Below are 11,649 nucleotides of genomic sequence, written 5' to 3' on the forward strand. Positions count from 1 at the left end.
TCTCACTGCCTAGAAGGGAAAAACAAAAATATTTTTTTTCAGGGATATATTACTTTATTTTTTTTCCCATCCATAAATATTTTTTTATTAAAAATATTATATATTCAGTAAAACAGGGCATATGCATTCCTTATGCAGCATATAAGGGTAAAAGAAGAGTGAAGGAGAGCAGCTAGTATCTCCCTTCAGTAAGTGTGTGGATACCGGTCTCCTTCCCTAACAGAACAGGAGTCAGGACAGGCCACACCTGGTGCCTGAGACTGACTGGGGGAGACAGAGAAAAAAGACTGTATGATCTCATGCGGCCTATTTCCTGGGCAACTGGTGACCCTATAACACCAAGGCAACATACCACTTGGAATGATGAGAAAAAAGCAGTGTGGCAGAAAGAATGACACTTGGTGCAGACAGGAGTGGATTGTTTCCCAGAGTTAGAAGTCTAGGTCTCCACTCTTTGAGAAGCAGGGCAGTGGAGAGGCCTTTATGGGAGGGACCGCACACCACCTCTATGCCCACCCCCATCTCCCACACTTCCCTTAAGGGCAGATCTACCTTCCCTCCTCCTCTTCCTGTCCTACTGAAGCGATGCCAGGACAACATGGGAGCGACCACCCCCAAGACGTCCGGGGTGGTCTGCCTTGAGTCGCCTCTCCCCTCAGCTTGCCTTCCGGACTCCCCGCCCCCAGTCAGCGTCCTGGAAGGATGCTGGGCTGCATGGGGCTGGGGAGGTGGGGAGGTATAAAGCAGGAGGGAGCACAGCACACACACACGCTACCAGACACAACAAGCGGGGTTTCGGTGTTCATCCGCTGCTCTGGGAGGCACGGCTCTTCCCGACCTCCAGATCCTGCTCCCACCCCCAGCCGCCCGCCATTCCCGCGTATGGTATCCCAGGGGCAGAAACATGGCGGTGGTCGCCACGTAAGGGGACGCGCAGACTGCGGCATGCTGGCGCTAACCCGCCTCCCTCTCGGCCCCGCCCACCCCTGGGTCGGGACTACGGTGGGCCTGGGAGGGGGCGTCGAGCCCATTCGTGCCGTATCCCTCCGCCCCCTTCCCGACACCCTCGCCGCGAGCCTTTCGCGTCGCACTCTTGCGCAGCCCCTGCCGGATTTGGTGCTGCAGCGTAGGAGACTGGAGCGCCTCTGCGATTGTGACCGCGCTCTGCTGAGAGCGGCGGGACTCCGCGGGAGGCGCTCTGAGAGGAGGGGGAGGCCCTCTGCGAGGAGGGGGAGGCCGACGAGCTGGGCTCTGGGCCAGTAGAGGCAAGTGCGGGCGAAGGGGACGGGGGGGGGAGAGGTGGTCGCCCCTGTTGAACGCTGACGGCGTGCCCCTCAGAGCGTGGCAGCCTGGCAAGGAGAGGAGGCGGCCCGGCTCGAGAGAGGTGCTCAGCGGCCGGGAAGCCCTGACGCTGAGGATGCGGAGATCGACGAGGCCCGGGCTGAGGGCGGAGGGGTGGTCAGGGAGATTCTCCCGGGGCCTCTGGAAGGAACCGCGCTACCCGCTCCCCAGCCAGGCTTCCAGGCGCCCTCGCCCGGCCAGGCCGCGTCTGTGCTGGGAGAAGGCTGCAGAGAGGCTGCTGAGGGAGCAATGGCGGAGAGGCTCTGGGGGGCGGGGGGCGCGGGGAGAGGCCGCCAGGGGCGGTGGTTGGCGTCAGAGCCTTGCGTGGAGTCGGCTGGAGGAGTGTTCTCCTTAGCCACTCCGGCCCTGATTTTTGGGAGGGGCCTGTGGGGCCCCGCGGCTTGGGCGCTTTTCTTTCCAGCCCTCCTTGGCCGTGTTTCTTTCCGTGTGCGCCGGGTTGATGCCAGTCTCCTGTCCGCGCGGTAGGTCGTGTCAACCCTACAGAAGGGGGGAACTTGTGGGTAAGTGGACTAAGTAAAACCGAAATGATGTTCATCCACCTCTTTTTTGTGTGGCATAAAGGGTGTCACGTTTAATAGGCATCCAAAAAAACTTTTGATTAGTGGTGAACAAAGGATTCACAGTGGCATGCTCCTGACCCGACTCTAGTGAAAACTTAAGTGTTGAACTAAAAGCTAGACCTTCAGGAAGTAGTTAGTTACAAGGATGGATCCATAACCCTACTCTTGACCTTTCCCTCCTGAGCCTGCCTGGCTTCTGTATTTCTACTTTTCATCCACTCCTTTTGCGGCAGTGTTTTAAGATGATCCTACTTGGATGTTTAACATTCAACACTTAGGAAACAGCAGAAACTCCCTTGTTTGCCTCGCAGCTCTCGGAGGTTTCCCATGCAAAGGAGATGACTTTCCACCCTGCTAAGGCTTCAGATAGGCACCTTATTCTCACAGGAGACTAACCAACTTGTCTACCTTCTAATGTGATCTTGAAAGATGCAGATTCACTTTGAGACAACATACACTGTCTTCAATTCTGGACCCAGCCTGAGGCAAAATGGCCTAAAAACATTTGCAGCTCATTTATTGTTAGGAAGTGGCATTGATGGAAGACTGTGTCAAGCACGATCATTCCTATAGTCTGTATAGCCTCAGTTTATCCACGGCTTAAGCCATCTAAAAGCTGCATAATATAAATACAGCAGTGTTCTTCGAGGTGGCTGAATTACTGATGAATATTTTTTCTTTTTTAATTCTTGTATTTTCCATATTTCCTATCATGAGTCTGTGTTCTGATTTGTCTGGTGCGAAGAAAACTTAGAGCTTGGTTACCACAAAGAAGATGATTTTCAGGTCTATATTCAATGGCTCTGACATAATAGATAGTAGCTTTATCAAATCTTTGGAGAACTCCTCATTTCCCTTCATTTTCATTAGTTCTCCTTGCTCTATACAGTCGGCACAATTTTGGGTTTTAAATTCTTCAAGCAGATTTCTGTTACAACTTTAGTTATGTGATACTTGTATTGAGTTAAGAAAATACTTAATATAAACCAACAATTGTCATTTGCTCCTAATTTGGGCAGAATTGCTAAGTCATCTGTGTATTTTACCCAATTCAAATCCTCTTCTCTTGCCAAGATTTTGTTTTCTATTTTATAACCAATTCTTAATAAACCTCCAGTAAAGAATGAATCACAACTTTCTTTGCCAAATCTACAATATCTTCCATCAGCTCAAGATGTAATTTCTTCAAACTCATTTTAAGCATGAGAATTGCCGGTCCCCACACCAGGGTGCAATCGTGACACCACAGAACTGTGCTGATGTTGAAACAGAAGTGGCCAGAAAAGTTATACTTCAGTGGAATCACAGTAATCATGCAGAACAGAAACTAGTTTACTATACCATAGACTGCAGATGTTAAATTCTACATTCTTATCACTTTGAATATAATTTTTATACTGCTTACCCACCCTGTCACAGTAAAACTGAGACACGCGAACATAATTATTGGTCATAAATCCAGGAGCACTGACATTATCATGCACATAATCTTCTAACAGCATAATCTGCATAGGGAAATCTCCCTCATCAATTTCAGTCACAGTGCACTATCTGGAGCCTGAGGCCCATGAGCCTCCAATGCAGCGGCTGCTGTTGCGGGCCCACCCACTTCTTAATACAACATTTTCTTGCCTCCATATTTCGATCCCTGACCCAATTTAGAGCTAACAAATGACTTACTTTAATGTTGGAGGGTGGTTTATTTGGATAGGCTATAAGTCCCACATGAAGAATAATGTGGGAGGAGCATACAGGTGTGAAATACTTGTTATTGAATATACAAAGGTGAATTTTTTTTTTAGGTCTTTTTTTTGTCTTTATTCACTTTTTAATATTACATTAAAAAAATATGAGGTCCCCATATACCCCCCACCCCCTCCCCCCACTCCTCCCCCCATAGCAACCATCTCCTCCATCATCATGAGACATTTCATTGCATTTGGTGAATACATGTCTGAGCACCACTGCACATCATGGTCAGTGGTCCACATCATAGCCCACACTCTCCCACGTTCCACCCAGTGGCCCATGGGAGGACATACAGTGTCCGGTAACTGTCCCTGCAGCATCACCCAGGACAACTCCAAGTCCCGAAAACACTGCCACATCTCATCTCTTCCTCCCATTCCCCACCCCTAGTAGCCACCATGGCCACTTTCTCCACAAAGGTGAATGTTGTAATGCTTGTCATGGTTGTTCGGCCGTCCACTAATCCCTTGGTCTCCGGTTTTCTTTCCTCTGTCTTTTTCTGTATAAATAGGTCTTTCCCTTTCTAGGTTCCTGTAGACATCTGTAGGTCGCTGTTCTCTTGGAAGTAAATTAAGAAAGAGAACAAAAATTATTAATTTGGACCCACGGTGGGTGTGAGCATGAGTACCTCTGTTGATTGAGGTTGGTGGGTTGGGTGTTGGCAAGTGGATGAGACCAGATCATGTCTTGGAGCCATTGTCTTCCAACTTTCCAGACACATTTGCCCTTACATATGTGTACAGGAAATTGGGTGGGGTGAACCAGGATCATGTCTGTAAGGAACTGGTAGATGTTGGGATTGTAAATGGGGAGGGGAGTCATGAGAAGGAAACCAAAAAAGCTAGAAATGTTAAATAATCAGGCCTCTAGGTTTGGAAAGGCAGGTATTGGATTTAGAGACCAAGTGCAGGTCTGTCTACCAAATATTCAAAATTCCAATCGCTTCTGTATTTTTGTCCATAGGTCTTCCTTTGTGTCTGCTATAGGGCTTGTCAACACTGAAGGAAAGGAAGAAGGAGAAAATTGCACCAGATTAGTGCAGGTTGGTGTGAGAATGAAGTCTGCCTGGGTAGACCTTTAGGGTCTGTATATTAGCATGGGTCCAGAGGGACTGGGTACTTTTTCATTTCTCTCACTCTGAACAAGCTTTCCCACCAACGCTGTTCTTGTTTGTTGCAGAGAAAGGAGAGTGGTATCCCTTGGGCTTGAGGTTGTTGGGCATTAGTGTGGAAGGGATAAAATGAGGTAACAGAGTTTTCTACTAATCCATTTGTCCTACTATGCAGTTAATTCTACTTTCTAATGTCCTTCATTGTGCATAGAGCAATATATTTGGAAGAGACTCAAAGTCCCATTTCTTTCTTCCACCTCAGGTCCATCTCCAATGATAGCTGTGGTAGCCTTGGAGTGGCCGAAGACCATACCCTCAACAGGTCTCACAAAAGAACCATCATCCTCCTCCAGCCTGAGAGTGCCTCTGCCTTCTGTCTATATTAGTGACAGAGACTGTGTGTTTGGAAAGGAAACTATGTAACTGTTGGATGACAATTGACTCTAACTCTTGCTACCAAGTTTATAACCTGACCCAGTGAAACTGTTAAGACTCTCACCTGGGACATGTTGAAAACCAAGTCCAAGACTGGATAGGGCTATATAACTGGGCTTCAACCATGACTGGGGCTGAGAATAAGATTGGAGAACAGGCTAAAACTGAAAAAGGGGCTGGTGTAAAGGCTGAAGATGAAGCAGAGAGGGAGGTTACTGGCATAGTCATACCTGTAGTCAACACTCAGGCCAAGGCAATTGCCAAGGCAGGATCTGAAGCTGTGGCAATAGTAAGTAAGAAGGCAGTTTCTAAGAACAGGTTTGTTGCTGAGATGAAGGAAAGAGCCCTGTTAGAGCATGAGGCTCTTCCTAAGGCTATGTGTAGGTCCTGGGTCAGGTCAAAGGAAATCAATACTGGCTTCAGTCTCAGGGCTGAGAATGAGGCCACTATGGTATCTGGAATTTGCTCTGTGACAGAGGCTGGTGCTCAGTCTAGATCCACGTGTAAAGATGAAGCTGGTATTGATTCCTGGTTCTGGTCTGGGGAAGAGGCTAGTATTGGTTCCTGGTTTTGGAATGGGGAAGTGGCTGGTAATAGGCATAGTGCTAAGTATGAAGATGAAATTGGTACTGGTGCCAGCTCCTGTGAAGTGGGGTTGGGTGTAGAGCCTGCAGCCAGAGTCAGCTGCAAGCCTCGGCCAAGGGCTGAGGAGGAGGAGGACATTATTGGGAACTGGTTTTGGGATGGAGATGATACTAGTTTTGATCCTAACCCTAGACCTGTGAGCAGGATAATTAGGCCCCAGCCTGTGGATGAAATTAATGAAAAAAATAGGCCCAAGAGCTGGTCTGAGGTAACTATATGGCCCAATGCCCCTGCTGTAACTCCAGCAGTGTTAGGATTTAGATCCCAGGTTCCATTTGAAACAAGGCTGCCTTCATATGTTGTCCTGGCTTCAGCGAAGGAAAGTACCCATTATATGCCTAGTGCATCAGTCAGGCCTTCTAGAAATGCTTCCTCATATACACATTCTATGCCTGAAAACCCATTTGGTTCTGACCCTTGCATCCAGACCATAGAGGAAATCAGACGCCAAATAAGGATCAGGGAGTTGAATGGGATTAAGCCATTTGCTTGCCCTTGCAAAATGGAATGCTGCATGGATTCTGAGGAATTTGAAAAACTTGTTAGCTTACTGAAGTCAACTACTGATCCTCTCATTCATAAAATAGCTCAAATTGCAATGGGTATTAATAACATTCATCCGTTTGCCCAGGAGTTCATTAATGAAGTAGGTGTGGTGACACTTATTGAAAGTTTACTCAGTTTGCCTTCACCTGAAATGAAAAAAAGGGTTGTAATTACTCTGAATTCCCCTTCAAGGGATGAAAGACAACACAAGGTTGAATTACATGTTAAGCATATGTGTAAAGAAACCTTGTTATTTCCCTTGAATTCCCCTGGACAGCAATCTGGATTAAAGACATTAGGACAACTGACTACTGATTCTGACCATCATTACATTGTTGCCAATTATTTTTCAGAGCTTTTCCATTTGCTATCCCAGGGAAATTGTAAAACCAGAAATCTTGTTTTGAAAGTGCTTTTGAATATGTCTGAAAATCCAGTTGCAGCCAGAGACATGATCAATATCAAGTCATTATCAGTATTAAAACTCATCTTTAACCAAAGAGAGGAAAAAGCCAATCTCGTTAGTGCTATGGCCATACTTACTAATATAAAGGAGCATATCAGAAAGAGATCAAATGTAGTTGTCGATCACTTGACTTATAATACGCTCATGGCCATATTCCGTGAAGTTAAAATGATTATTGAAACAATGTAAAATGAGCCAGAGAGAAAAGAAAACTTTGAACAGTCTCCATACTCTTAATTGACTCTAAGTTCCTAAAGATCCTTGCATAATACTTTGGTTATTACAGTATACACATTATAAATTTCATCCTTCACCTGTGACAGTCTTTGAGCTAGACCATTTTTGGTTATCAAATGAATATTACATCTTGACCTGAAAATACCAGTTTTTAGCTTGTGTAAATTGGGAGATTTTTAACATTTTACTCAAGATGGCAAACCAGTTCATCATAAGTAAGCTAACTTGTTCATTAGTATCTATTTAGATCCATTTGTGGCTTCAAATGACGAAAATATCTTTGAATTTATAATATAATTGTAGAATAAACACTTCTTATAGTACCTCGAACATATATGTTAATTGTCAAATGTGTACTCTCAATATTTAGAGGAAGGGGTTGCTATAGGCTGTCAATGTGAGAGGAATGACTCTGCTGTTCCACCTGCATCAGACAGCTCATACTACAACACAGAAATGACCTGAATCTTGGACCAAATATAATGTTTATTGTGTTTATAACTCTTTGATTTTTAGGCTATTTCATTTGTCAAAGTCATCTCTTACAGAAGATGAGGGAGATAAGTTGAGAGAGTAAATATTTCTTGAGTGTCTGTTCTAGTCAGATACTGTGTTGTCACTGTATTTTACAGGATATTCCCCCTCAAGTTCTTGCAATGATTCTGTGAGATACCAGTTTTTTGTTTGTTTTTTATTTTAATTCATTCTAGTTACCCTCCAATGAGAATTACAGAGGTTAAAGACTTTTTTCCTCGTTTCCCACAGCTAGCAAAGTGGCATAGTGTTTTGTCTGACACTAAATCCCACTCTCACCACACTTTTACATAGTCTACTTTTTTAGGTTGTGGCCATTAGGGCTCAGGGACTGTTTGATTTTAATGGTGTGATTTATGTCCCTGCTAGGTCTTGCAGCTCTTAATATTTAACTTCCTCCAAATGGACATGCCTGTTAGGCATCTAGCTTTACCTGGCTAGAGGTCAGGAGAAAAGTCTGGGGTGAAGTTATGGATTTGTCCTAACAGTGTCTGGGAAACAGTAGGTGCCCAAAATTTTGTTGTGTTTTTTATGTATATTGGGAGTCTAAAACAAATGAAACCATATATATATCCTTTCTACCTGTACCTAGCCATATGTATTTTTTTCAAAGAACTGGAGTAATTCTGGGCATTGTTTCATACACTGCATTAAAAAAAAAAGATAATTGCTTTCCTCATCCTTATAGAATCATACCTCATTTTTATTAATTTACTGCTTATAATTTATTCTCCTGTGAGTCATATGAAAGGCCAAAGGACTTCATTTTATGATAGTAAACAGGTACATTTTCTGCATTTCTACCAGCTAAAGCTGTATGGAATAAACTCAATTGGAGAAATTTAGACCCAGTAATAGAGCTTCAACAATTAATAAAAGAAGGCTAGGAGTGGGGCTGCTGCCTCAATCAACAAAATAGTGATTTCTGGAAGTTTGGTCCAGAAAACATTCCCAGAATTTATGGGCATGTCTTAGTTCTCTAAAGGTGGGAAGTACAACCTATCATCTGAGCTAAAGAACAAGTCACTGTGCAAAAATATCAGGCTATAAGCTTTGAGATTTTAGATGAGAAACTAAAATGAGATCATATTGTAAATACTGTTTGTAACATAACTTCCCACCACTAACAGTATATTGTGAACATCTTTCCATGTCAATAAATATACTTCTACAGTATACTTTTGAATCTCTTAATATTTTTCCTTTGTTAATAGTTGGTGTATAATTTTCTAATTTTTCAGTGCATAGTCTCTAATTTGCATAATCTCAGATTATTCTTTTGCAAAAATGAGCAGTGTTCTATGCTTTTAAACAATTTTCTTTCCAATTCAATATTATATAGATATGCTACATGCTTTTTATTTAATAGTTTTATTGGAGTAAAATTGACATATTGAGCTGTACATATTTAAAGTGTATAATGTTTTAACATTTGTATACATGCATGAAACCATCACTTCTATCAAGATAGTGCACATATACATCATCCCCCAAAACTTCCACATGCCCGTTTGTAATCCTTAACTCTTACCCCTCCCTATCTCCCTCCAGATACAACCACTGATCTACTTTCTGTCAATATAGATTAGTTTTCATTTTCTATAATTTTCTATAAATGTAATCATAGGGCAGGTAGTATTTTTTATCTGTTTTCATTCAATTATTTGAGACTTCTCATGTATATATCAATAGTTAATTGCATTTTGTTGCCAGATAGTATTCCATAATACTGTTATAACAGTTTATCCATTTACCACCTGATGGACATAATGATTATCTCCAGGTCTTAGAGATTGAATGGGACTACTATAAATATTTGTGTGCAAGTATTTGTGAAAATATATGTTGTTTCTCTTGGTAGATACTTAAGAGTGGAATGGCTTGATCTTGTGGTAGGTGTATGCTTAACAATTTCCAAATGAATTGTACCTTTTGAAATTCTCAGTGTATGAGAGTTCTGATTCTTCCACGTTCTTGCTAACACTTGCTGTATTAGCCAAGAGTTCTCCAGAGAAACAGAAGTAACAGAAGGTATGCGTGCATGTTGTGTGTATGTGTACAGATATATATATGTATACTTGATACATAGAAGATATATATGATTTATTTATGAAATTGTCTCACAGTTGTGGAAATTGGCAAGTCTTAAATCTGTAAGGAAACATGGCAGGCTGGAAATTCTGGAAAGAGTGATGGATGTTACAGTCTTCAAACTGAAATCTAGTGGAGATCAGCAGGCTTAGAAACTCATAGATGAGTTGATATTGTAGTCTTGAGACAGAATTTCCTCTTGTGAAATAATAAAAATATATAATAAATTTGAAAATCACAGTTATTGCTCTTAAACCTTCAAATGACTGGATAAAGCCCACCCCACATTATCAAGGGTAATCACTTAAAGTCAACCGATTATAGATGTTAGTCACTTCTACATATATCTTCATAGCAATATCCAGGCTAGCATTTGACAAAACACCTAGACAGCCTAATATAACCAGGTAGACATATAATTAACTATATCACTTGGTATGGTCAGTCTTTTTTCATATCTCATTGTGTTTTTAAAAAAATATTTTAAACATCTTTTTTATTAGAGAAGTTGTGGGTTTACAGAATAATCATGCATAAAATACAGGATTCCCATATATCACCTCACCACTAACAGCTTGCATTAGTGTAGAACATTTATTGCAATTGATGATAGCACATTTTTATAATTGTACTATTAATTAAAGTCCCATGTTTTAACTTACGTTTCACTGTTTCTGTAGTGTATTTCCATGGGTTTTTAAAACATTTATTCTGTTACCATATATACAATTGAACATTTTCCCTTTTCATCACATTCAGGTATATAGTTAAGTGCTGTTAATTACCTTCACAATGTGCTACCATCACCACCAAAACATCTCCATAACAAATAGGAAACCTGTACATTTTAAGCCTTAACTTTCCATTCCCTATCCACAGTCATCCTCTGGTAACCAATATTCTAACTCCTGACTCTGAGTTTGCATATTCTAATTGTTAAAATCGTTGATATAAAAAAATTTGTCCTTTTGTGTCTGACTTATTTCATGCTACGTAATGTATACAAGGTTCATTCATGTTGTCAAATGTATGAGGACTTCATTCATTTTTATGACTAAATAATATTCCATTATATGTATACACCAGATTTTATCCATTCATTGATCGAGGGATACTTGAGTTGATACCATCTTTTGTCAGTGGAGAATAATGCTACTTTGGACATTGGTGTGCAAATTTGAGCCACTACTTTCAGTTCTCTGGAGTATATACCTAGTAGTGTGTTTACCAGGTCATATGATAATTCCATACTTAGCTTTTGGAGGTACTACCAAACTGTTTTCCATAGCAGCTGCACCATTTTACATTGTAACCAGTAATCAATGAATGTTCCTACTTTCCACGTCCTCTCCAACATTTATTTTCCATTTTTTAGCAGCCATTCTAGTGGGTGTGAAATGTTAGATCATTTGGGTTTCGGTTTGCATTTCTCTGATGGCTAATGAAGTTGACTCTCTTTTCATGTGCTTTCTGGCCATTTGTATAACTTTGGGGAGATGTCTATTCAAAGTCCTTTGCCCATTTTTAAATTGTGCTATTAGTCCTTTTGTTAAGTTGAAGGATTTCTTTATGTATTTTAGATATTAAATGCCTAGTGAATGTATGGTTTTCAAATATTTTTTCTTGGTGTGTGTGTTTTACTTTGAGGATCAAGTCCTTTGAGGCACAAACGTTATTAATTTTAATGAGGTCCCACTTGTGGGAGCCCAGAGACCAGGACTCCCCCACCCCCTTAAATACAGCCTGAATCACAGAGCTGCCCAGTATAACCTGGGCCCTCATTAGTTAAAAAGTAGCAAACCTCCCTGAAGGAAGGAATATACAAATGGTCCTGCAAACTTTAATCCCCTTAAGACTGTATGCTCTTTTCCTGTGATATTATCACCAAACACCCCGTTTGTGTGCCTCTTGTA

At 41.8% G+C, this 11,649-nt stretch overlaps 1 protein-coding gene across 3 annotated transcripts; it reads left to right on the forward strand.

The window, feature by feature from the left end:
* The first annotated feature begins 684 nt into the window (after positions 1-684).
* Positions 685-8,821, forward strand: GPRASP3 (G protein-coupled receptor associated sorting protein family member 3). Of its 3 annotated transcripts, XM_058291284.1 has the most exons (4): positions 685-1,265; positions 4,635-4,713; positions 4,851-4,916; positions 5,045-8,821. In XM_058291284.1, the coding sequence occupies exon 4, from the start codon at positions 5,342-5,344 to the stop codon at positions 7,061-7,063; it is 1,722 nt and encodes a 573-aa protein (XP_058147267.1). In that variant the 5' UTR covers positions 685-1,265; positions 4,635-4,713; positions 4,851-4,916; positions 5,045-5,341; the 3' UTR covers positions 7,064-8,821. The 3 variants fall into 3 exon arrangements, with proteins under 3 accessions (XP_058147267.1, XP_058147266.1, XP_058147268.1); XM_058291283.1 differs by lacking the exon at positions 4,851-4,916 and having other exon boundaries at positions 767-1,265; XM_058291285.1 differs by lacking the exons at positions 4,635-4,713; positions 4,851-4,916 and having other exon boundaries at positions 873-1,265.
* Positions 8,822-11,649: the final 2,828 nt, after the last annotated feature.

This window comes from Dasypus novemcinctus, chromosome X (genome assembly GCF_030445035.2).
Source record: "Dasypus novemcinctus isolate mDasNov1 chromosome X, mDasNov1.1.hap2, whole genome shotgun sequence".
Taxonomy (NCBI): Eukaryota; Metazoa; Chordata; class Mammalia; order Cingulata; family Dasypodidae; genus Dasypus; species Dasypus novemcinctus.